This window comes from Coenobita brevimanus, chromosome 73 (assembly GCF_032717465.1).
Source record: "Coenobita brevimanus isolate Jiangsu-jjx chromosome 73, ASM3271746v2, whole genome shotgun sequence".
NCBI lineage: Eukaryota > Metazoa > Arthropoda > Malacostraca > Decapoda > Coenobitidae > Coenobita > Coenobita brevimanus.
This window is the reverse complement of record NC_137026.1, coordinates 20,803,345-20,830,837: the sequence shown is the minus strand read 5'-3', so window position 1 is coordinate 20,830,837 and position 27,493 is coordinate 20,803,345. Positions and strand designations below refer to the sequence as shown.

The following is a 27,493-nucleotide window of genomic DNA, read 5'->3' as shown; positions in this document are numbered from 1 at the left end:
GTACGGAAGTGAAGCTTGGACATTGTTGGAAGGACACAAGTCAAGAGTGAGAGCAGTGGAAATGAGTTATTTAAGAGGAGCCTGTGGAATCACATGGAGAGACAGGCTGACGAATGAGGATATAAAGGAACGTTGTGGTGTTGATGTGGATGTGATAGGAAACGTTATGAGGAACACACTGAGGTGGTTTGGCCATGTGGAGAGGATGGAGGGTGAAAGACTGACGAAGAGAGTGTATGTGAGTGAGGTGGAGGGGGGAAGAGGGAGGGGGAGGCCGAGGATGAGATGGAGGGATGGGGTGGAGAGGTATGTGAGAGAGGGGGGTGTGAGTTGGGAGCAGGGCAGTGAGATGGCGGGGGACAGGGCGACTTGGAGGCGATTTGTTTGTGGCCACCCCAGACGGGATTGAGGCGTCTGGCAATAGATAGATAGATTAGCTGTAATTTGATATATTGGTGAGTGCTTGTATGTCTTGTGGTCCAGGGTGTTTAAGGTGTATGTTGCTTATGTTGTCTGGTCCACAGGCAGATGAGTGCTTAAGGTTGCTACTAATGTGCTTCGTCTGGTTGTAAGTGAAAGGTGCGAAGTCTGGGTCTGTGGGGAACTGTCTCTTAAGTCGGATGACATGTTGGTCGTCACGATGGGGATTTAGATGGCTGACATGTGAAAAGTGTTTGATGAGAGTGTTAGCTTGTTGTTTGTGTAAGGGTATGGTGTCTGTTGTTGTGATGGCAGTGTGTGATTGTGTACTGTTGCTGTTGGAGATTGTGATGTCATTTAATGTTTTGTAGAGTTTGCTGATGTTTATTTTCTGACCAAGTGTTTGGAGATATTTATTCCAATTTAGTGTTTGCTGCTCTGATATTTTATTGTTTATTTGAATGTTGAGTTCTTGTAGTTGTTGTACGGTGTCCTGTGTATAGGGTGTTGGGGAGTGTCATAGTGTGTCGCATTGACTGATGAGGCCTTGAATTTCAGGTGTGAAGATGGGGTTGTATCTCTTTCTTTTGTCTTTAGGGATGTGTCTTTTGTCTTCATTTTGAATAATTGTATTGAAAGTTTGCACAGTGGTGTTGATGGTTGTGATGGTCCCAGGTCTTGGTAGAGTTGTCATCATGGATCATCATGGGTCATCATGAGTCCCCCTGAGACTCGGGGATAGGTGGTGTCCAAGGGCACTCACCATTCCTCAGGAACATTTACATTAGGCAATGGAGAGCTCTTCCGTGAGTGCTTCACTTTCCTTTGCCAGGCAGCACCCTGAGCACCTCAGTTTTACTAGGGGTAGCACCTCAGCCAGACATTATCACACAGACTTTACTTATATGGGGGGGGGGGGAAACAAACTTTGAAGCACACACAGTGATGCCTTTCAGTCACTACCACTGCAGACAAATGGTTGTAGGGGGTCTGTGATATTACACAGGGGAGTGAGAGAATGATGCAATGCGATGAACACGAAATGTTATCGCTACCTCGGCACATGTGAGAGAGAGAGAGTGAGCATCGGATGGAATGGCCCACCTGTTCAAAGGAGTGGCAGGAGCTCTGGGGCTTCCGCAGAAGTGTTGAAATGGGTTCTGTGCCTGTAAGCATTGATGGCCATCTTGGCTCAGACAAGTGATAGTCAGCTTGCATGTTGGTTGATGTGTGGTGGGCTTTTCATCTGCTACTTTTATTATTATATCGGGAGTGTGCATCAAATAAAGGGAGATGGTCCTAACTTATTTCACATTGTTATAGGATTTTGTCAACTACTGGGAGATCAGATAGCAGGGGTGTGCTGTAGTTGCAACCTGAGGCTTCTCTGAACATGAACACAGTGGACCAAGCCAGAGTTGCCCTTCATCCACAGTCCACCATCCTTTGTTCAGGGGATGAGGAGGAGATTGAAGGATGTTTGTATAACTTAGCCACTCCAGTCATATTTTTGCCACCACATAAAGGCTTTCCTGCCCAACACCATTGCTACATATAAAGCTGATCTATGCCAGTTCCCTCCAATTTATAATACCAGTTGTATGGAAAAAGCTGTCTTAGTTTAAAGTACATCACATTTGTATATAAAAACTGAAGTTGCAACTGTTGTAACCTGGGCCTGTCTGGTTGCCAACCCATTGGACTGCAGGAAAGTGGCTGCATCAGCTGTGGGTTTCCAGATCTCCACTGTTGAGGTTATCTTGGTTTTTGTCAGGATTGTGAGGATGTGACTGGTGAGTGAATGAGTGTGTGGCCCATTTTGCTGGACATGCTGTTTAGCTCCTTCTCTGTTGTATTTATTCTCTTCTTTTTGAACCCTACCTCACCCCATCCTTACGTCGGAAAAAGTGGTTGGTATGATGATGACGATCATGATTTATGTTTCAGACCAGCTGAAGTGACACTTAGTAGAAAATCTGCAGCCAAAACTGAAAGTGATGAGAGCAGTGATGAGGAAGAAGATGAAGATGAGGTGCAGCCGGCCATACCACAGAATGTTGACAAAGTTGTGAAAGATTTTGAAGCAGAACTGGTGAGTTTATCAGACTGATGTTTTGGAGGTGATAAATTGACTTGGAGTATGTTTGAGTCAGCTGGCATGGGAGAAAGTGAGGGGGAGACTGAGGATAAGGTAGAGTGTTTGGCTGTGGAGGTACATGAATGAGGATGAGTTGGAGGGAGGGCAGTCTTATGATGGAGGAAAGGGTGATGTGGAGGTGATATGTTCTGGCCACTCACTCCAGGAGTGAATTCATTCATTCATTCATTTATCCACCCATCACTTAATCCTATGTTGTCCCATGAGGAGCGTAGGAGCCCGGGGTTAGGGAAGTTGGTCCTGACATTTAAGATGAGAGTGACCAGCCTCACTCATCCCTGAGTGGCATTACATGAGCAGTAAATCCCAACCACCCCTTGGATATAAACCCGCACCAGCTCAATCTGATTAGAGCGTCTTAATTACCCGTTAAACCTTCAGGCACCATAATATGGTTATATGGTTACCATCCAGTGTAGTAAATTGTTTCCTGGTGTACTGGAAACCATTTGGCTTGTCACTCAGTGTAGAGTTACCTGTAGACAGGAAGAAGTGGAAAACATGAAGGAAAGAAAGACAGAAGAGGAAGGAAGGAAAAAAGGACAGAAGAGAGGAAAGGGCTGTCATCCAAGAGCAGCACTACGTTGAGTGAGTGGATGGTGAGCACCCCCACCTACCCATTAATTGCAATGTTCAGCCACAGCCATTCCAGGATGTAATGCAAAATAAAGCTTCAGCATTTGGTTGAAAATATGATTTTTCATGCATTCTTTTTAGGTGGATTGGTGACAAATGCCTTGAAATATATCATATGAAGGCATCTCCTGTCTTTTCAGCTGCTCACAGCCAAACCCCACTCACACCTCATCAGTCATTGTTTGGTACGATGGAAGGTCGAGGTCTGGCCCACCATAATTTAAAAATTCACCATAGCTGCACCAAGAATGGAATGGGCAGATTTTGTGCTGTATAATATTTTTGCATACACTCTTTCATGTGGTGCTCATAAAATATAATTATGAAGATTGTTCCAGGTAACTGCATTTTTTGCCTAAGTCCCAATAATATAGAAAATATATATTTAGTGTTTATGTGTTTGTGTGTATATATATATATATATATATATATATATATATATATATATATATATATATATATATACTGTATATATATATATATATATAGTGTGTATATATATATATATATATATTTATTTTATACATATACAGTAATCCCTCCAATATCCGATGTAATAGAGCCAAAGGCATGTCTGGATAGTGATCCTGTCGGGATATTGGGTCCCAGCCTCCTGGACTTGTACTTATGGACCCTATCTCAGAAAAACACCTATACAACTCCCTCTGGACATGCATTGCACCTATTTAAGACCCAAATCACACCAATAAGGGACATAAAAGACTGAAATAAATGCAAAAGAACCATAAAATGAGGTTTTAGAGGTGAGTTTATACAATATTAAACATTCTGGGTACTTACAACAAGTCCCAGACTCCTGGACTGGTGTGAACCGCCAGTTTTCAGTCCACAGTTAATCCTTTGCACTCTAAATTCTAATTTCATAAAACTGCACAACATTGCAAATTCCCATGTGTTCTAGTGGCGGGGTATTGCAGTTTATTCACTGTTTATTCACAAAAAACGAGCACCTGTGGCTTGCATTGCTATAAGCATCTGCTCTCGATCGGAGTTAGGCTGTGACTGTTGATGATGGTGGAGTAACAGAGTTGCCAGATCGCAATGGCCACATTACCAAACTCCTCAATTTTCATTACCATTTTTAACTTTCATTACCAAATTCGTAAAGCTAGCATCTGTACTTCACTAATTATATACACAAGTGGAAATACATGTAATCACTCTTCTTATAATTAACAGCATGTTGCTTATTATCACGTTATATAGGCTACCAAATTAATCAGAGAGAGCAAACAATCCACCATCTCCATCCTGTGTATCCTCATACATGTAAATAATCTGTTTGGTACTGTATTATTCCGATTCATTACCAAACGAATTTTTCATTACCAAATTGGCCCACATTTGGTAATGAAAAATACCAAATGGCAAACCTGACAGGGGAGGGGGGAGAGGGGAGGAAGGAAGGGGTAAAGAGACCATGGTGTAACAGCTGTTCGGCACCACACGGCAATTTCAAATTACGGGTAGGGAAAAAGTCAGATTTTTTTTTGAAATTTTTGCGGTTTTTGGCCCATTTTGGGAATATTGGATTCCGGGACGAAAATGTCCAGTTATTGGGGATGTCCGGAAAATGGGCGTCCGGATATTACAGGGATTACTTATATATATATATATATATATATATATATATATATATATATACATGTATATATATATATACATATATATATATATATATATATATATATATATATATATACAGTATATATATATACAGTAATCCCTCTAATATCCGAACATCCCCACTAACCGGACATAATAGTCCCTGGATCCAATATTCCCAAAATGGTCTGAAAACTGCAAAAAAAAAAAAAAAAAAAAAATTCCCGCCCGTAATTTGAACTTGGCGTGCGGGGCGGGGGACAGCTTTGTTGTGGCGCGTCATTCCTCCAACGTCTGCTACAGCGCCGCTGCATCCTCCCCACTTTCCGCCTGTCGCTCGTCGTCATGGCTGCCCACGTGCTCGCTTTTGTGGTGGTGCTTTGCCTGCTGCAGGCACTCCTGCTGCTCTCGTGCCTCTTATTAGGTGTGTGTGATGATGGCCTCGCCGTCTGAGAAGAGGAAGAGAGTGGTGTTGACTCTGGCTTAGAAACAGGAGATATTGGAGAAAGTAGATGCGGGGTGGTCTTCTTCCCGCATCCTCCGTGAGTTCAACCTGGCCCGATCTACTTTGTTCGATATTAAGAGATCCCAAGACAAACTCATGCAGTACATGGCTGACTTCTTGTCGAGAAGCAAACGCAACGTGGAGGGAAAGGTGATGTTTACTCCCAAGTTTGCTGAAGCCGACCACTCCACGTTGATTTGGTATCGACAGCAACATGCTGCTGGTGTGATGGTACAAGATACGGAGCTGAAGGCTGCTGCTGAGAAATTTGGCAGGCTTCACGATGCCCTAGACTTCAAGGCATCCGAGGGTTGGCTCTTCGCGTTCAAGTTACGGCATGGCCTTACCAACCGTAAAGCTCATGGCAAAGCTTTGGACGCTAACGAGGATGGAGTTGACGAGTTTCGGCACAAGGTGAAGGGCTTGATCGACAGGGAGGGCCTCACTCTCGGTCAAGTCTACAATGCTGACGAAACTGGTTTAGTCTATCGCTCTTTGCCAACGAACACTCTAGCCGAGTAGACGGAGAAGCGTGTACCTGGCCGCAAGCTCTTCAAGCAACGGATATCTGCTTTGTGTTGTGCCAATGCTAACGGCATGCACCGGCTTAAGCCCATCATGTTGGCCGTGCAAAGCAACCTCAGTGTCTTCGTGGGGTGATAGATGTCCTTCCTGTCGTCTGGTACCATTCTTTGAAGGCATGGTTTACAGCCCAGATCTTCAAAGACTGGTTCCACCGCCACTTCGTCAAGGAGGTCATACATTTCCAGACGAAGACACTGGGAATCCTGCGCGACCAGGTAAAGGCCCTCCTTCTCCTTGACAATGCACCTGCCTACCCGTGCGACAATGACTTGGTGGCTGAGAATGGTCGGATTAGGTGCATGTTTCTGTCACCTAATACGACTGCTCCCATCCAACCAATGAACCAAGGAGTGATCGTGGCAACAAAGCGCCTATACCGAAGGAAGTTCCTGGACGAGGTGATGGTTGTTCTCGAGGACAAGGACAAGCGCAGGGAGGGACGGGACGCGCGAGGCCAGCGGACATTGGAAAACCTTCGCCGCTACAACATCAATTCTGGAATCTACAACTGGGGCAGTGCATGGAAGGAAGTCCCTGTCAAGACTCTAGAAATTGGTTGGTCTCGTCTGCTTCTCGGAACGGATGTGGAGTATGATTTCCTAGGTTTTGACGTGGATGACTTCCATGCACGTCTACGTACGCATGGTGACAATTTTGATGTGGACGATGTGTGTGGGCGGTTGGATGACGACGAGGGCGATCCTGGGTATCAGACATTGTCTGATATCGAGATCGCATCTTCAGTTGCAGGTGTCAGTACCCAGCTTGAAGATTCTGACAAGGACGGCGATGATGATGCGGACTCCTCTGAGCATGACACTACTCCAGCCATCCCCAAGCTGAGCGCACTCCTGGAACACCTAGAGTTCGTTCTCGACTACTTGGAACACCCGGACTGCGACAGGGAGATGGGGCCCTTGGGACTTGTGGAGGAAGTGCGTGCTTTCAGGCAGCCATCATTAATCGTCAGAATTGTCGTTCCTTGCGTCAATCAACCATTGACAGTTTTTTCAGGCCCGTGACCCCCGTTGTGCCCAGCCCTGGCTCCACTCCGTTGCCTCCCCAAGACAGGCCTTCATGCTCCGAGCCACAGCCCAGCACATCAGCCACGGTGGAGTTACCGCTCGACGTGAGTTTGCGTCTATCTTCAGAGTCGTCTGCAGTGGGTACGCCATCACCACGACCCAGCGACGCACCCCTAGGTCACCTGCCAGTGATACTCTCGGACTCTGACAGTGATTAAACAGCAAGAACTTCTCCACTAGACCACATGGGAATTTACTGTGTTGTGCAGTGAAAAAAACAGTGCGTTGTGTTAAGGATTTACAGTTGTGAGTGAAAAGACAATTTTTGAACTAAATGTAACATAAATAGACTTGTCTGTTTTTGCTTTAGAAAATGGTTAGAAGAGTGGGAAAAGTTAAAGTGCAGAGTGCAACACTTAGTAAGTTACAATGGAGCATAAGTTAGACAAGAGTGTGCACTGTGAAGAGAACGGGCTTCTGAGTGCAATTGACTAAGTTCAGTGCAAGACTTCATGAACAGTGTACTGCAAGTGCTTCAGGAAATCCTTCTTACTGTCAGAGTCTGAGAGGAGGCAGTTATTCATCGAGATGGCCATGGACTTGCTGTAAGTAGGCAGAATGTTTCATATTGTACTTTTTTCCATATTATATTTACCTCAAACACCTCATTTCACTCTTTAATGTCCTTTATTGGTGTGAATAGGGTGTTAGGAGCTATGCATGTGCAGTAGGAAGGTGTTTTTCTGGGTTAGGCCAGGTTATGGTCCATAAGTACCAGTCCAGGAACCAGGGACTTGTAAGTACCCAGAATGTTGAAAATTGTATGAACCTACCTCAAAACCCTCATTTTATGCTTCTTTGGCATTTATTTCAGTCTTTTATGTGCCTTATTGGTGTGATTTGGGTCTTAAATAGGTGCTATGCATGTCCAGAGGGAGTTGTATAGGTATTTCTCTGAGTTAGGGTCCATAAGTACAAGTCCATAAGCTGGGGCCCAATATCCAGACATGACCACTATCCGGACCTGCCTATGGCTCTCTTACGTCGGATATTTGAGAGATTACTATAGATATATATATATATATATATATATATATATATATATATGTATATATATATAGGGAATGAAAGGGTTGCGAGTGTTGTACAAGTGGCAGGGGAAAGGCTGGGAGAAGGAGGGAGGTGAGAAGAGAGGAAGAAATCAGTAGGATGAAAGTAGTGGAAGTAATGAAGATAGTCAAAATGAGGAAAGCCCCAGCAATTGATGGAGTGTGTGGTGAAACGCTGAAGCATGGGGGAGAGGTAGTTGTAGAATGGATATGGAAGATGTGCAGATTGGCTTGGGAGGAAGGTAGAATCCTGGAGGATTGGAAGTCAGGTATAATTATTCCCCTGTACGTGTCAAGTGGGGTTGGTGGAGGATTAGTGCCCCTCCCTGTAAAACAATTAACTCTAAGCCCTTGGCCACCCCGTTTGGGATACATGGCGTCTGGCAATGAATGAATGAATGAAACAAAGGAAAATAGGTAGATAGAGACAAGGGAAAAGGGGAAAAAGAAGTATGTGGTAATCATAGGGGCATTTGTCATCTTAGTGTAATAGGAAAGGTATATGGTAGGATACTTAATAACTGAGTTAGGGAAATAACAGAAGAATTAGTTGAAGGAGAACAGGGAGGATTTAGGAAGGAAACAGGTTGTGTAGATCAGATATTCAGTCTTAGGTCTTTAGTGAAAAAGTTTCTAGAAAAGGGAAGGAAGTTGTATTTGGCCTTCATGGGTTTGGACAAGGAATGTGGAAAGTATTAGGAATATATGGAGTACATAGGAAGCTGTTGAATGCCATGAAGAGTGTATATGAGGCAGCTAAGGCTGTAGTGCGTGTGGATAGTAAGCTGAGTGAATTTTTTTATTTGAATGTTGGATTGAAACTGGGATGTGTCATGCCTCCATGGTTGTTCAATCTGTATATGGATGGGGTTATAAAAGAGGAACAAGGTAGGGTAGTGAATGTTAGAGTGACCCTAATGAGAGAGGGCAGTGTTTGGAAACTATCTGTACTGTTGCTTGCAGATGAAAGTCTGTTGTTAAGTGAAGAGGAAGGGGAACTGCAAGGCATGGTGAATGAGTGCACGTCGGGTGTTGCCAGGTGATAATTAGCCCATTCCATGTGTATGGCAGTATCAGTTACCTTTTCCCTTTTTTTTGTATATATTATTTTGTACATGTATAAGAATAGGGCATAAGGCACATTTCAATTGATGAAATGAGTGGAAAAATCCAGGCAGGATTTGCTTAGCATGGCACGGCCGGGCAGGCGGGAAGAGGGTAATGGAGGGGAGGTAAGGAGGGGAGTCAAGGACAGGGGAAAAATGGCTAAATTGTCAACAATGGATGGGAATACAGATGACATTAGCAGCACTGACTATAGCTGGACACTGGCAGTTCTGACAGATGATACAAGCCACCACTTGAAAGCCTGGGCGAATTCAAAATAACACAGAATCACAAAAGTGACACCCTGTGGTATGATCCCTTGCGCCCAAGTGTCACGAAAGTGACGCCCTGCGGTTAAGGAGTTAAGGACCCTAACTCAGCCTAACTTTGAAAGCCACCTAAATAACTCCTTACCAGACATGCATAGCTCCTATTTAAACCTGTTTAAGACCTTAGTCATACCAATAATGGACATAAATGAAAAGGAACCAGAGAATGAGGAATTAGGAGTATGGAAAATACTTAGCAGTGTACAGGGTACTTACGGCACGACTGTGGCTGCCTTCTCTAAGGCTTTGGCAGTGGTGAAAATGCTCTTGAACCACATACAGTAAAATCTCAAATTTCGATAGACGTATGTACCAAAAAACTGCATCTAAATTCAGAACATTGAAATTTAAACTGAACGTCTTATGGGAAAAATCAATTTGGGTCCAGGGCCTCCCAACTTCACTACATAAAATCATGATTTTTTGCCCACACTCCCTGTAAACTTTATGAACTATAAATGTGGTTAAGTGACTGTAGTTCTGTACTGTATTGCCATACTGTACTGTAGTGTATCTATCGATCTATCTATCTATAGCCCGATGCCCTAATCCCGCAAAGGGTGGCCGCAGACAAAACACCTCCAAGTCGCTCTGTCACCCACCATTTGACTACCCTCCCCCCAACTCACCCCCCCCTTCCTCATTGTCACGGGGTTTTTAAAATAAATGCTAAATATTATTTAAATGATAATGATATTCAATAATATTGAACAACAGGGACAATGATTGTCTTACTAAATGAAGCAACGATTACTTTACGCTGACTTGCTTCGCACAATTCTCTAAGAACGAGAATTTATAAACTTTCTCAACAGTACACAGCAGTGACTAATTACTCACAAATGCTGATTATTAGTACTGTTAGCCTCTGGAGAAAGTTTCTTCACCCCTGACAATAAATAACTAATACTAATAACAGTATCAGGTTCTTGATGATGCTTAACTCGTAGGAGGCACAACGGATTTTAAGCTTAATACACAAGACTGGCCTAAGTACCAGTTATGAATGGCAAAACGTTTATGCAAGCTAGGAGCTATATGGGAAATAAGCTTAACTGCGGTGAAATGAAACAGGAGTTTACATTACATTAAGCTCAAGAAAAAGAAGTTAAATTTATTGATTACAAAACAAATTTGACGTTACATTTCAAAATCAAATTAATGAGATCGCACTCACTCACTCACACAAGAGCTAAATTCTTACGCCTAGAAAAGAACACAACATGTGGCGCAGCCGGCCAGCATGTAAGGAAACAGCACACTTAATTCTTAAACCTAGGAAAATACAAAAAGGAAACACTGGTCGATGAATGCGGTGTATCACCAACTAAGGTGGGAGTCTGGAGAACTGTAGTCTTGTGGAGTCTGGGTGCTGCTGACCTCTCTCTCTCACACTTCTGGAGCACAGAACCTCTCTCCGTCACCGCAAACACTGGACTGAATAAGTCGTGGGAAAGAAAAGCGGAGCACTAGGCTGCATTTGTCTAACGGTCGAGTGAGCGAAACACGCCCAAAACAAATCGCTCAGCGGAAGTGCTAATGTCTCACACAAAGACGATCACTTATGACAATGAAAAATTGATTTGACAAAGCTTCCGTCCAAATGAGCGGTTAACTGAACGATAAACTGGGATTCCACTTGAGTTCATGGTTTCCCACAAAAGCCAATGTCACTAGCCGACTCGTGACATTACGCCCCGTGAAAATCAAATCTTTTTTTCCTTCCGAAAAAAGATTTCAATATCCATACATATAAATCCTAGCTCAGTCACACAAGATTCACACTGTGGTGTGTGTGTGTGCTGTCCTGCTACAGGAGAAAGTTGTAGTCGCCAGTGAGCGAAAAAACCTCGTATTTACGTTAATAGAAGCAAGCTTGAGGGAAAAACTCCATGACGACGGTGAAAATCCTGTACTCAGGTCAAACTGAGCGAAAGTTCGCTACATTTACACTGACAACTAATTGTTGTGTAGTGTGGTGTATGTAATACACGGTGTAGGTGTGACATTTGTAGTGTAACTGTACCTACGTGTAAAATGACACAGTAAATAATAATATGGCGACGACGAAGGCAGAGGAGAAGAGGCGGCAGCGTGCGGCAGATGATCAGCTGGCCCGCACAGCAAAACTGCTACACCCATTGCTGTACCTGCAAAACCAATTAAGGTGGAGCATCAAAAGTGTCAATGAGACAAAATTCTTATTACGTTACAATTACTCTCTCTGCCTAGCAATCAGTACATGCTACGAAAAGTACGCTTTAGCTGAAAAATACAAGTGACAGCCTAAGCTTCGTACATTCGAGGTCGCCATTAATTATAGCACACGATTAGTGTCGGCAAGTTGAGAATCCTTGTGCAAACTTGGGTCTTCCATAGCCTCGAACTGCACACGGGTCCTCAACCTGTGCCTTAACCTACAGTACTTATATTAATATCGGGGGGCTGAGAATCCTTGTGCAAACTCGGGTCTTCCATAGCCTCGAGTCGCCTCTGCGGAGTTCTCTCTCGAACTTCCCCCTTAACCTACAGTACTTATATTAGTATTGGGGAGCTGAGAATCCTTGTGCAAACTCGGGTCTTCCATAGCCTCGAGTCGCCTCTGCGGAGTTCTCTCTCGAACTTCCCCTTTAACCTACAGTACTTATATTAGTATCGGGGAGCTGAGAATCCTTGTGCAAACTCGGGTCTTCCATAGCCTCGAGTCGCTTCTGCAGAGTTCTCTCTCGAACTTCCCCCTTAACCTACGGTACATAATATGTATGTACAGGCCCTGGACATGATGTGTCCTGTGGGGCCAATGAGCAAGACGTCAGGTCTACACCCACTTCACCACTACCCTGTCTCTCAACTGACTCAGAGATTACAGGTGTGGTTACGAACGGCACAGGAAGGACATGTCCCTGATTAGTGGTGTTACCTTGACACACACTGCAGGAACGGACGAAACTATCTATGTCTCGTCCCATCCCTGGCCAGAAAAAGTCAGCTCGGATACGGCCCTGGGTCTTCCTTTTGCCCATGTGACCTCCTGAGGCTGAACAATGACCCCATTGTAACACTGCTAGGTGGTACTTGGCGGGAACGACAAACTGCAGTCGAACCTCGCCCTCGGGTGTTCATGAATCACGGTAGAGCCGTCCTTGTTTGCGAAGGAACTTGGCTCGACCTCCCCGTGAATACTTACTCACTCGACCCTTTTGTTTGTTCCGCATGGCAGCAAGTGTCGGGTCAGAATGTTGTTCTTGAACAACAAGTTGACTACACATCAGATCTTGCGGCGATTCAATGATCACTGGGGTGACACAGTCTGGAGCCTCAGCCATGGCTCGTTTTACCGCAGCAGCCGAAGTCTGAGTAGCGTCATCGGAGCAACTATCCTTGACTCCATTAATATTTCCAATGATGAGGTCAAATACAGGTTCTGGCATGACAACTGCGAGTGTCGTACCAGTATAAAATGGAGATGCCACCTGGATACATGCCTCAGGGAACAATCTCACTGATCCATCAATAAGGTTTGCATGGATCTGTCGACCTGTGTACTGCTCAGGCCGAACTAGACTCTGCTTGACAGAGCAACCTGAGGAACCATTATCTCTCAATACCATCACAGGAATGTCTCCCACAAACCCTGGCTGAACAAGGAAGGTACTGTCACCTGTGGGAGGGCCTGTGGAGGAAGCAGCTAACCACTCATGAGGCTGCTGAATTGATGCGGCAAACATTGTGCCTTGAGAATTATATTGGGAAGATGGAACATTGGCCATCTGTGGAGGGGGGTTCGCTGTCACTGTAAGACTAGTGAACTGCGGGGGAGTACCCATACTGGTAGGGACGTGACCACCTTGCTGCTGCTGAGGAATGAAGGCTGCATTCGCTTCCTGCCTCCTTTGAGCTGATGGTGAAAAAGTTTGTCCCGACGGTCGGTTGTGTGGCTGATACTGCTGCTGGTTAGGGTACTTGTTGTACCTCTTCCACTCAGGTTTCTGAGTGTTTTGCCCCTGGTCCTTCCACTGCGGTTTTGGACCTTGGCCATTATTCTGAGAATGGCCTTGTTGCTGGGGTTCAGTCTGAGACAATTTCCCAGATTTATCAGCTTTCTTGTTCCAGGTGTTTTGCTTACGAGTTTGATACCCGTATGCAGTAAAGAATGCGTCAGCCTTTTCTGCCATTTGGCTGGCATCTTTCACCTGGCAGATCTTAAGCTGTGCTATGAGCTCAGCAGGCCATGACCTCTCTAGCTGTGTACGCAGCATAAGGTCAATTATCCCCTCACGCGTGGAAGGAGTTTCATCTTTCTCCATCCACTCATTTAAGTAAGCAGTGAGACGATCAAGGAACTGAACAGCTGTTTCCTTGTCTTGGAGACAAGCTCGCATGAACTGAACTTTGGCGTCGTCTACTGTGAGACCATACGCCTTAATGAGTGCAGCTTTCATCATCTCATACGTGAGATTGTCTCCACGAATTCTGTGGAGAATATCGAGGGCAGGGCCCTCAAATAAACTAAGAAATTGGATCTGCTTAGCTGCCTCATCCAGTTGATACATGTCTGCCATGTCCTCAAAACGAGCTATGTACGGCTCGATTCGCTCGCTTTCCTTGTATGAAGGAAGCTTGATGCGTGGGGTCGCCAGGACATGTGTAGGAAGAACGCTAGTGGAGCTTGGATTAACTGCACCGGATGTGTCTGAAGCCAAGGAATCTTGCTTGAGCTTCAGCACTTCAAGTTCATGTTTTTCGCGTGCCTCACGTTCGGCACGTTCATATTCACATTGTTCCCGCTCGTATTCGTGCTCCTTTTCGCGTTCCTCACGCTGTTCTTGCTCGTATTCGCGCTGAATCTTATGTTCTTCACGGGCATCATTCTCGTGCTGCTGGCCCATATTATGCTGTGAGAGTATGTACTCATTAATTTCAGTTGGGTCTGTAAGACCCATTTCTTTGGCTTCCTGTAAAAGTACAGCGGTAGCCATGGCGCTAATTTATTAAGCAAACCGAAACTGAGTACTGACTGCTTCGCAAACGAATACTAATAAACACAAGTAAAGAGTACAGACACAAGCTAGTGGTGACCAGTCTTATCTAGTTAACTGGCAAAGATTAGAGCAAAAATGCAATTGACTGGGAAGACTCAATAATTAACGCGATGGGTACGGCGGCTACCCAGGAGCGAATAAAATCGTCTGGCGTTACCAAGAATAAACTAGAGTTAAGTACTCTATTGATTAATAAAGCAAAATTCACTTGCTAAATTAATGGTAACCACCAGTAAACTTGTGCCTATAAACTTTAATGATAAATACTTAAATATGAATGAGTGAGTATTATCTCGTGAATAGCCTTAGAGCTAGGAGTTAATATCCTGGAATGAGGTCGCCAATTGTCACGGGGTTTTTCATATAAATGCTTATATTAAAGGATAATGATAATGATATTGACGAGTAAGGACAATGATTGTCTTGCTACATCAAGCAATGATTATTTACACTGGCTTACTTCGCCGATTCTCTAAGAACGAGAATTTATAAACTTTCTCAACAGTACACAGCAGAGACTAATTACTCACAAATGCTGATTATTAGTACTGTTAGCCTCTGGAGAAAGTTTCTTCACCCCTGACAATAAATAACTAATACCAATAACAGTATCAGGTTCTTGATGATGCTTAACTCGTAGGAGGCACAACGGATTTTAAGCTTAATACACAAGACTGGCCTAAGTACCAGTTATGAATGGCAAAACGTTTATGCAAGCTAGGAGCTATATGGGAAATAAGCTTAACTGCGGAGAAATGAAACAAGAGTTTACATTACATTAAGCTCAAGAAAAAGAAGTTAAATTTATTGATTACAAAATAAATTTGACGTTACATTTCAAAATCAAATTAATGAGATCGCACTTACTCACTCACACAAGAGCTAAATTCTTACGCCTAGAAAAGAACACAACATGCGGCGCAGCCAGCCAGCATGTAAGGAAACAGCACACTTAACTAAACTCTTAACCTAGGAAAATACAAAAAGGAAATACTGGTCGATGAATGCGGTGTATCACCAACTAAGGTGGGAGTCTGGAGAACTGTAGTCTTGTGGAGTCTGGGTGCTGCTGACCTCTCTCTCTCACACTTCTGGAGCACAGAACCTCTCTCCGTCACCGCAAACACTGGACTGAATAAGTCGTGGGAAAGAAAAACGGAGCACTAGGCCGCATTTGTCTAACGGTCGAGTGAGCGAAATGCGCCCAAAACAAATCGCTCAGTGGAAGCGCTAATGTCTCACACAAAGACGATCACGTATGACAATGAAAAATTGATTTGACAAAGCTTCCGTCCAAATGAGCGGTTAACTGAACGATAAACTGGGATTCCACTTGAGTTCACGGTTTCCCACAAAAGCCAATGTCACTAGCTGACTTGTGACACTCATATACCTCTCAACTCCATCCCTCCACCTCATCCTCGGTCTACCTCTCCCTCTCCCTCCCTCCACCTCACCTACATACAGTTTGTCAGTATCCTGTCACAGTTTTTATTACAGTAGTTACAGTACACTGTACAGTACTGTACTAACCTTAAGTTATGGATTATTATCACTTGGCTGGCTGGTGTTGGTGGTGTGTGGCAGGGGTGGACCACTTAGCTGAAGTAGCCTCCTCTGTGGAGGTATCCAATCCAAATTCCTCAAAATGAAAATCATCCTTGAGTATCTGGACATCTGCAGTGTCAACATCTTCCTCCTCACCCTCTTGGATGGTTACATCTTGCCGCACCCTAGTAATTTTTTTTTTTTTTTTTTTTTTTTATGCGAGGAAGAAGGAACCAAAGGCCATGAGCCCGCAGTAACAGTTCCCTCCAAGAGAAAAACAAAATACAATATAGAGCCAAATTCAAGATCCGATCATTTTGAGATGCCTGGACACACTGCGTTTGAAAGACTGGAGATCATAGGCAGCAGGAAATACAGACAGAGGGAGACAGTTCCAGAGCTGACCTGTTGCATAAATGAAAGACTGGGAGTAACGGTTAACTCTTGCATTAGAGAGTTGGACAGAAAAAGGATGAGAGTTTGCTGCCAGACGGGTGCTACGCGCCCGTCGTAGAGGTGGAGGAATGCAAGCAGACAGTTCAGAGGAGCAGTAACCATTAAAGTAGCGATAGAAAAGAGATAAAGATGCAACAGTGCGGCGAAGAGACAGAGGTTGAAGGGAGTCAGTAAGAGGAGGAGAGTTAATGAGACGAAAAGCCTTTGACTCCACCCTATTGAGAAGAGCTGTATGTGGGGAGCCACCCCACACATGAGAGTTGTACTCCACACAGGGGCGGATAAAACCCCTGTATATAGTCAACAATTGTGTAGGGGTAAAGAAAGAGCGGAGTCGGCTTAGCACACCCAATCTCTTGGAAGCAGATTTTACAAGAGATGTAATATGATCTTTCCAAGATAAGTCCCGAGTAAATGAAACCCCAAGCATGTTCAAGGATGATGCAGGATTAAGCTGAATATTATTAAACATTAGTGGGTATACCTGTGGAAGATTTTGTCAGGTTGATAGGTGTAAGAACTGAGTCTTAGATGCATTAAAGACAACCATATTATTTTTACCCCAGTCAGAGATACGAGCCAAGTCAGACATTAGGTGTGCCATAGCCTCATCCCTTGTTTTTTGAAGTAACTGTTGAGATGGGCGTTGCGTGAACCGAATGGAAAGGTGAAGGGTGGAGTCATCAGCGTATGAGTGGATATGGTTAGATGTACAGCTTAGAAGATCATTGATGAATAAAAGGAAGAGAGTTGGTGATAGGACAGAGCCCTGAGGAACACCACTGTTGATAGATCTAGGAGAAGAACGATGGCCGTCTACAACAGCGGCTATAGAACGACCAGAAAGGAAGCTAGCGATGAAGGCACAGATAGAAGGATAGAAACCGTAGGAGGGCAGTTTGGAAATTAAAGATTTATGCCAGACTCGATCGAAAGCCTTTGAGATGTCAAGTGCAATGGCAAAGCTTTCGCCAAAGTCCCTAAAGGAGGATGACCAGGAGTCTGAAAGGTAGGTGAGAAGATCGCCAGTGGAGCGTCCCTGACGGAACCCATACTGACGATCGGAAAGAAGGTTGTGATAGGAAAGATGCCTTAAAATTTTTCTATTAAGAATTGACTCGAAAACTTTTGAAATACAGGACGTTAAAGCAATTGGACGATAGTTGGAGGGTTGGGAGTGGTCACCCTTCTTTGGGACTGGCTGAATGAGAGCAAACTTCCAGCAAGAAGGAAAGGTACAAGTTGACAGACAAAGACCTGAAGAAGGTGAAGATCTTTGACTGTTTCTGCTTATGAAGCCTGTGACAGCATCGAAATTCGCAATTTTGCATCGAAAAGTGAGGTAGGCAGACCACTCCAAAATGCATCTAAATTCGAATCATCAAATTCTAAACTATCGAAATTTGAGATTTTACTGTACAGTAATTCAGTGTTGTGCTGCACTTAATTCTTTGCACTTTGAGCTATAATTGTTTAACACTGCACATTCTGTTCTTAATTGCACCACGCCAGTTTTAACCGCCAGTTTGCACACCATAGTTAATCTTTTGCACTCTAAATTCTAATTTCTTAACACTGCACAATACTGTAAAGTCCCGTGTGGTCTAGTGGTGAGGTATTGCAGTTTATTCACTGTTTATTCACAAAAACAAGCACGTGCGGCATCCATTGCAATAAGCATCTACTCGTGGTGGCAGTTACGCAGTAACTGGTGGTGAGGGAGGAGCAGGGCTGCCAGATCGGAACTCGGCCACGTTACCATTCTCCTCAATTTTCATTACCAAATTTAACTTTTCATTACCAAATTCGTAAAGCAAGCATTTATTCTTCACTAATTATATATGCAAGTGGAAATGCATGTAATCACTCTCCTAATAATTAACAGCATGTTGATTATTTTCATGCTATGTAGGCTAGCAGATTAATCAGAAAGAGCAAACAATCCACCATCTCCATCCTGTGTATCCTCATACATGTGAAAAATCCATTTGGTAATGCATTATTCTTATTCATTACCAAACAAATTTTTCATTACCAAATTGGCCCACATTTAGTAATGAAAAATACCAAATGGCAAACCTGACAGGGGAGAGGGAAAGGGGGAGGAAGGACGAGGTGAATGGGCCGTGGTGTAAACAGCTGTTCGGTGCCACACAGCAATTTCAAACTACGGGTGGGAAAAAAATTGGATTTTTGGGGGATTTTCTTCTTTTTCTGGCCATTTTTTTGTTCCAAAGATCCAGGCCCACAGTGTCTGGTAAGTGGGGAGCCCAGATAGTGGGTGTCCAGATAGTATAGGGAGTTCTATATATATACATACATATATATACAGTGCTCGTCAGAAGTATCGAGCGCCCTGCGTCCCTCCTACGAAACAAACCTTTCATCATTGGAAAAACATATAAATAATGCATTTTATTTACCTTTAGTGCTTCGTAGGGTATCCTTTACGCTTCTTCACGGACCTGAGACGTCTTGGAAGTGAAAGGGCGAGACTCCTGAGGTGCTGGAGGGGTAATTTGTCCCAGGAGTCACGATTGGCGGCTTCCAGCTTAAGCAGAGAGCTCACGTCCTTCCCTTGGAGATTCTTCTTTACGAGGTACCAGAGGTTTTCAATTGGGTTGAGGTCTGGGCTATTTCCTGGCCAATCTTTCATGACTGATACCTCGCCGTCACGAAACCAATTGGTGACTGATTTGGCCTTGTGAGCAGGTGCACCATGCCGCTGAAACATTTGTGCACCTGTGAGCTTGAAGGAGTCTGGTAAATGATCACACAGAAGCTCCAGGTAAACATCCTGATTCACTCTAATGTTCTTGGGAAGCACAACAAGCTTCCCCAAACCTTGACCAGAGAAACAACCCCATACCATGAGTGAATCAGGATGTTTTACTGTGCTTTCAACATACCGTGGGTCAAGTGGGTCACTACCTTTGCGCCGGTACACACGTGCTCGTCTGTTACAGGTGACACTAATCGTTGCCTCGTTAGACCACAACACTGACAACCATTGCTCCTCACCCCAATTAAGGTATTTGTTAGCAAAGGCAAGCCTACGAAGTCGCTGGCTGCTAGAGAGAAGAGGCTTTTTCACAGGCCTGTGACTTGTGTAACCAAGTTCTTGGACCCCACGAGACACTGTTCTCACAGACACCTGACCAAACACTTCCAGGTTGCTCTCTTTAATTTTCCTTGCACTCACATGAGGATTAAACTCCACTGCACGTTTTAAAATGTTAACAGACCTTGGGAAAGTTTTCCTAGGCCTACCAGACCGCGGTTTCTTTGTGGGAACCTCACCACTGTTTTCCACTCGAAACCGCGTGCACAACCTATGCACTGTTGATCGACCCACACCAACCAGTTCACTAATTTCCTTTGTCTTGTGGCCTGCCTCCTTTAGAGCAATGATCTGGGATATGATTTCATTCGATAGTTCACGGGTAGGTGCCATAACAAAGTGGCGAAAGCCAAAACACTGCGGGACACTCGGTAAAAAAGGGCGCAAAAAGAGAGGGAGATGCGGCGGAGTTCCTCTCTCTCAGGCAGCCCGTGGGCAACTGAGGCGGGAACCAACCAGCGCGTCGGAAGGTCTCAGGCTACCGTGACGTCATACTAGCGCCGCAAACTTGTGGCTCAATTTTTACTACCAAAAATGGGTGATTCTTTTGGGGCCATAAGTATTGCGCGCCCGGCAGTAAACGCTCGATAATTTTGACAAGAGGATGGAGGGTGAAAGACTGATGAAGAGAATGTATGTGAGTGAGGTGGAGGGGGGACGAGGGAGGGGGAGGCCGAGGATGAGATGGAGGGATGGGGTGGAGAGGTATATGAGAGAGGGGTGTGTGAGTTGGGAGCAGGGCAGTGAAATGGCGGGGGACAGGGTGACTTGGAGGCGATTTATTTGTGGCCACCGCAAACGGGATTGAGGCGTCTGGCAATAGATAGATAGATAGATAAATATATATATATATATATATATATATATATATGTGTGGTAGGTAGGGACGCTCACCATCCATTCACTCGATGTAGTGCTGCTCTCGGGTGTCTGCCCTTTCCTCTCCATCCTTCTTTCCTTCCATTCTCTTCTGTCTTTCTTTCCTTCTTTCTTTACTTGTCCTTCTGCCTACGGGTGACTTTACACTCCCTCTTCTGTCCTTCTTTCCTTCATTCTTTCCACTTCCTTCAGCCTGTGGGTGACTCTACACTGAGTGACAAGCCAAATATATTATACTCAAACCTCAATTTAAGGGACTAACTGGGGAATCAACTTGTCCCTTACTTGAAAATATCCTTTACATGAAGATGTCCATTGTTTTACCACATATAATGACAATCTTATGAAATGCAATGATTGTTCCACTTTTCTTACTTATTTATATGATTATGAATATCATTTTCCTTGTACTGTGTAAAGAATCATATTACTGTAATGTGTATAACAGACATTACGTATCACTTTTGAATGGTCTTGTCCGTTTGTCAGATAGAATATGGAGTCCCTTAAATCCGAAATCCCTTAAATGGAGGTCCCTTAAATCGAGGTTTGAGTGTGTGTGTGTATATATATATATATATATATATATATATATATATATAATTGTGGTAGGTGGGGGCATTCACCATCCACTCACTCGATGTAGTGCTGCTCTCGGGTGTCTGCCCTTTCCTCTCTTCCATCCTTCTTTCCTTCCATCTTCTTCTGTCTTTCTTTCCTTCTTTCTTTCCTTGTCCCTCTGCCTACGGGTGACTTTACACTCCCTCTTCTGTCTTTATTTCCTTCATTCTTTCCGTTTCCTTCTGCCTGTGGATGACTCTACACTGAGTGTAGACCAAGAAACCATTTACTTCGCTGGGTGGTATCCATATAACCAAATTTTGGCGCCTGGTGGTTTAGTGGGTAATTATTGTGCTCCAGTCGGATTGAGCTGGTGAAGGTTTATATCCAAGGGGTGGTTGGGGTTGATTGCTCATGTAATGCCACTCAGGGATGGGTGAGGCTGGTCACTCTCATCTTAAATGTCGAGACCAACTGCCTAGCCCCGGGCTCCGACGTTCCTCATGGGGCAATGTAGGATTGGGTGATGGATGGATGGATGGATATATATATATATATATATATATACAGTAATCCCTCCACTTTCTGATGTAATAGAGTCAAAAGCATGTCCGGATAGTGGTCCCGTCCGGATAGTGGGCCCCTGGCTCCTGGACTTGTACTTATGGACCCTAACTTACCCTGACTCAGAAAAACACCTATACAACCCCCTCTGGACATGCTTAGCGCCAATTTAACCCCCTAAACGCAGATCGTCGAGTTTGCGACGCTCGCCAAAAAGGACATAACGGCGGAGCGTCGCATTTGCGATTCGAGTTAATTTTGAATAAACGCGGGCAAGGATGTTCCAGCTGGTATTGTCTATCAGTACCACCACCCTTTAGCTACAATTAGCATACTTTACCTTTGTACTACTGACCTCCGTTGTTGCCAAGTATCGCGTTTTTCCCCCCTCCCCCCCCACCTCGGCCCGGCCAGCCTGGCTGTGATACATGGCAGTGCTCTGACTGCTCAGAACTGTGCATCTGCGCTCTCCTCTCACAAGCAGTTTATTCTAATAAGAAACGCTTGTTTCCCCAGTTGTAACACTAGCTTTTTTTCGCACGGTTTGCCCCTGTTTAGCGTCAGTTTACCGCAGGCTTTCAAAGTGACATTATGGCGAGTTCTAGCTCTTCTGAGTCAGTGCGAGCGGCCGACAGGAACGAGAAAAAAGTGACGGGCGTAAGGCAGAATAAAAAGCGTGCCGCGGTGATCTTTTGGGAAGCAATATGATTGAAAATAATGTAGTATACATGTTTTTAGCTGTGAAAATGGAAATGTTTGTTGAGTGACTGGAAGACCGCCGCCGCACTGCATGTCGGCTGTACGCTCCGTTGATTTTAGCCTTATTTTCAGTGATTATTGTACAAATACGGATTCCAAACTACCTGTACGTTGTAGTATAAAGTTTACTGTGACAGAATGAGGTTGTGGTAGAGGGGAAGCCGGGTTGCTGGAGGTGTGAAAGTGAAGATTTGGTTACCCAACTTTGCAAGTCTCCACAAGTCCTTGGGTAGTCCACGAAGGCTCAACACCTGTCTCTGGAGAAAGCTGAATGTAAGTACTATCTGCCATACCAAGTATAATGTTCTATGGTTAATCTCTGATTTTTGGCTAATATTTTCCTACAGGTATTCAGACCGCGATACAACCCCGCCACCCGTGGGAGGTCGGCTGTCCATGGCCGCGCATTAGAGGTTAAGACCCAAATCACACCAATAAGGGACATACAAGACTGAAATAAATGCAAAAGAACCAGAGAATGATGTTTTAGGGGTGAGTTTATACAATATTAAACATTCTGGGTACTTACAACAAGTCTCTGGCTCCTGGATTGGTACTTTTGGACCCAAACCTAGCCTAACTCAGAAAAACACTTCCCTACTGCACATGCATAGCACCTAAGACCCTATTCACACCAATAAGGAACATAAAAGAGTGAAATGAGGTTTTAGAGGTAAGTATGGAAAATACAGTACAATATGACACATCTGGGTACTTACAACAAGTCCCTGGCCATCTCGATGAATAACCTGCTTCCTCTCAGACTCTGACAGTAAGAAGGAGTACCTGAAGCACCTGCAGTACACTGTACATGAAGTCTTGCACTGAACTTAATCATTTGCACTCAGAATTCCATTCGCTTAACACTGCGCACTCTAGTCTTACTTGCGCTCCATTGTACCTTGATGAAATAAGTGTTGCACTCTGCACTTAAGTCTTTGCACTCATAAATCCATTTTCTTAACATTACACCCTTTAGTCCAATTTGTTCTCTATTGAATGTCAATAAAATCAGTGTTGCACTCTGCACTTTAGTCTTTGCACTCCCAATTCTAATTTCTTAACACTACGCACTGTTTTCTTCACTGCACAGCACTGTAAATTCCCGTGTGGTCTAGTGGAGAGTTCTTGTCGTTAAATCACTGTTAGAGGCTGAGAGTAGCTGATGCAGGTGGCCTAGAGGTGCGTCGCTGAGTCGTGGTGATGGACTACCCACTGCAGACGACTCTGAAAACAGGCGCATACTCATGTCCAGTGGTGACTCCACTGTGCCTGATGTGCTGGGCTGTGGCTTGGAGGATGAGGGCCTGTCTTTGGGAGGCAATGGCGTGGAGCCAGGGCTGGGCACAGTGGGGGACACGGGTCTGAAAAGGCTGTCAATGGTTGATTGACGCAAGGAGCAACGATTTTGGCGATTAATGATGCGCTGCCTGAAAGCGCGCACTTCCTCCACGAGTCCCAAGGGCCCCATCTCCCTGTCGCAGTCCGGGTGTTCCAGGTAGTCGAGAACGAACATTACGTGTTCCTGGAATGCACTCAGCTTGGGGATGGCTGGAGTAGTCACGCTGAGAGGAGTCCGCATCATCATCGCCGTCCTCGTCGGAATCTTCAAGCTGGGTACTGACACCTGCAACTGAAGATGCGATCTCGATATCAGACATGGTCTGATACCCAGGATTGCCCTTGTCGTCATCCAACCACTCACGCACTTCGTCCACATCAACATCGTCCCCATGCGCATGTAGACATGCATGGAAGTCATCCACGTCAAAACCTAGGAAATCGTGCTCCACTTCCATTCCGAGAAGCAGATGAGACCAACCATTTTCTAGAGTCTTGACAGGGACTTCCTTCCACGCACTGGCCCGGTTGTAAATGGCAGATGTGATGTTGTAGCGGCGAAGGTTTTCCAAAGTCCGCTGGCCTCGCATGTCCCGTCCCTCCCTGCACTCGTCCTCATCCTCGAGAACAACCATCACCTCGTCCAGGAACTTCCGTCAGTATAGCCTCTTCATTGCCACGATCACTCCTTGGTCCATTGGTTGGTTAAGAGGAGTCATATTACGTGGCAGAAACATTCACCTAATGCGGCCATTCTCAGCCACCAAGTCATTGTCGCACGGGTGAGCAGGTGCATTGTCGAGAAGAAGAAGGGCCTTTACCTGGTCGTGTGGGATTCCCAATATCTTCATCTGGTAATGGATGACCTCCTTGACTAAATGGCAGTGGAACCAGTCTTTGAAGATTTGGGCAGTGAACCATGGCTTCAAAGAATGGTACCAAACGACAGGAAGGACATCCATTACCCCACAAAGTCACCGAGGCTGCTTTGCACGGCCAACAATAATGGGCTTAAGCCGGTGCATGCCGTTAGCATTGGCACAACACAAAGCAGATATCCGTTGCTTGGAGAGCTTTCGGCCAAGTACATGCTTCTCCGTCTCCTCGGCTAGAGTGTTCGTTGGCAAAGAGCGATAGAGTAAACCAGTTTCATCAGCATTGTAGACTTGACCAAGAGTGAGGCCCTCCCTGTCGATCAAGCGCTTCACCTTGTGCCGAAAGTCGTCTTCTCCATCCTCGTTGGTGTCCAAAGCTTCGCCATGGGCCTTACGGTTGGTAAGGCCATGTCGTAACTTGAACGCGAAGAGCCAACCCTCAGATGCCTTGAAGTCTGGGGTGTTGTGAAGCCTTGCTATCTTCTCAGCAGCAGCCTTCAGCTCCGTGCCACGCACCAGCACACCAGCAGCATGTTGCTGTCGATACAAAATCAACGTGGAGCGGTTGACTTCAGCATAACGGGGAGTAAACATCATCTTCCTCTCCATGTTGCATTTGTTCTTCGACGAGAAGTCAGCCGTGTACTGCATGAGTTTGTCTCGGGATCTCTTGATATCAAACAAAGTCGATTGGACCAGGTTGAACTCACGGAGGATGCGTGAGGTAGACCATCCTGCGTCCACCTTGTCCAATATCTCCCTCTTCTTCTCCCGAGTCAAAACCACTTTCTTCCTCTTCTCAGGCGGCAGGGCCATCATCACACACACGAAGAAGGGGCACGAGAGCAGCAATAGAGCCTGCAGCAGGTAGGGCACCACCGCAAAAGCAAGCACGTGGGCAGCCATGAAGACAAGTGTGCACTCACAACAAGAGACGGGCGGTAAGTGGGGAGGATGCAGGGGCGCTCTAGTGGACGGCGGCAGAACTACGCATCAAAACACAGCTGGTCTGGGCCGCGCGCTCTGAGTTCAAATTACAGGGGGGATAAAGTCAGATTTTTTTCGAAATTTTTGTGATTTTGGAGCCATTTTGGGAGTATTAGATCCCGGGACCAAAATATCCGGTAAGTTGGGATGTCTGGAAAGTGGGTGTCCGGATAGTACTGGGATTATTGTATATATACTCAAACCTCGATTTTAGGATCCTCCATTTAAGGGATTTCAGATTTAAGGGACTCGGTATTCTACCTGACAAATGGACACGACCGTTCAAAAATGATACGAAATGTCTAAATTATACACTTTAATGTTTCTTTATACAGTACCTGTAAAATAATATTCATAATTATATAAATAAGCAAGATAAGTAAAACAGTCATTAAATTTCATAATAAGATTATCTTGATATGTGGTAAGCCAATGGACATTTTCAAGTAAGGGACATTTTCAAGTAATGGATAAGTTGATTCCCCATTTAATCCCTTAAATCGAGGTTTGAGTGTATATATATATATATATATATATATATATATATATATGAACTGAATCTGCTTTCATTTTTGAAGGCTCTAACATGCTTGCATGTGTTGGCCTTGGTCACCTAATGGCGGCTCTCAATGCTGCTCGATCTCTGGCAGCTTCCCTATTTAGTCACTGGTCCCTGAAGTCACAGTCAGTGATCTCGTCCCAGGTCTTTTTCGGTCTTCCTGACTTCCCTACTCCCATCATTAACACTTCTCACATTCTGCACCCAATAATTATCCCCCATCCTCTCCACATTCCCAAACCATCTCAATCTGCCTCTCCTCATCAAAACACCTATACACTCCAGTCCCATCTTACCTCTTAAATCTTCCATCCTAAATCTATTCCCCTCTGGCCCCATGCTCAAGGATCCATTGCACGTCAACCCAATCATTGCCGTTTCTGCATGTTTGTTCCTGCGAATATCCTCTCCCTTTTTCTGCTTAGGTCTCACAACCATACAGCATTCCACTCCTAAAACTTGCTGCATACAAAGATCCCTTAGCACGGATGGAGAGCCCTGTCAGTGTCAGGAGAGGCAACAACTCTTTGAACTTCTTCCAACCACTCCTCAGTCAATCCACAGAGCTAGCTCCAGCCCCACTTCCAGCATATAACGTCTCCTGAATTACAAGACTCTTCTGCACACTCAAGAGACTTACCAGCAAGTTCAATTCTTTCACTCCTGGCAGTCTTCACATGCTCCCTCTGCCACACCTTGCACATGAAGTCAGCATTATCTCACACTGTGCCTCTAATGCCACTACATCCCTTATGTTCCCACTTATCACAGACACTGTACAAGATGGAAGTACTGCCTGTGCCCTTGTGGCAAATCACACTTGGCCATTCCCCCTCTTCTTTAACAGTTCTGCCACCAGTCCTAGGTACCATCACTTTTGTTTTATGTTCATTTACACTAAGCTCGTGTGCCCCATACCATCTCTCTATTTCCTAAATCTTTCCTCCGCCTCCCTTTCATTCTCTGCAATCAGCATCAGATCATTAGCATATAACATCTCCCATGGGAGTCCATTTCTCAAGTCATGTGGAAGGCCTTTAAGTACCACAATAAACAACAAGGGCCTCAAGACTGACCCCTGGTTCACATCAACATTCACAGATAATTCCTCACTCAAATCTCCATTAACTCTAACCTGAGTGCAAACACCCACATACATGGCCATAACCACCCTAGCCAGTCACTCCTCAGTCCCAAGCTTTCTCATTGCCCACTTCACCTCTTCTTTAGTGACTATGTCAAAGGCCTTCTCCAAATCAACAATAAGAAAGTACAGTTCACTTTTCTTTCCAATGTGTTTT

General features: G+C 44.8%; 1 protein-coding gene across 2 annotated transcripts in view; it reads left to right on the top strand.

The window, feature by feature from the left end:
• Window positions 1–27,493, top strand: part of bys (Bystin) — a 152,677-nt gene that overhangs the window by 29,802 nt on the left and 95,382 nt on the right. For both annotated transcript variants that reach the window (XM_080278382.1, XM_080278384.1), the window contains exon 4: window positions 2,368–2,512. In XM_080278382.1, coding sequence (XP_080134508.1) covers window positions 2,368–2,512 — 145 coding nt within the window. The remainder of the gene's footprint in view (window positions 1–2,367; window positions 2,513–27,493) is intronic.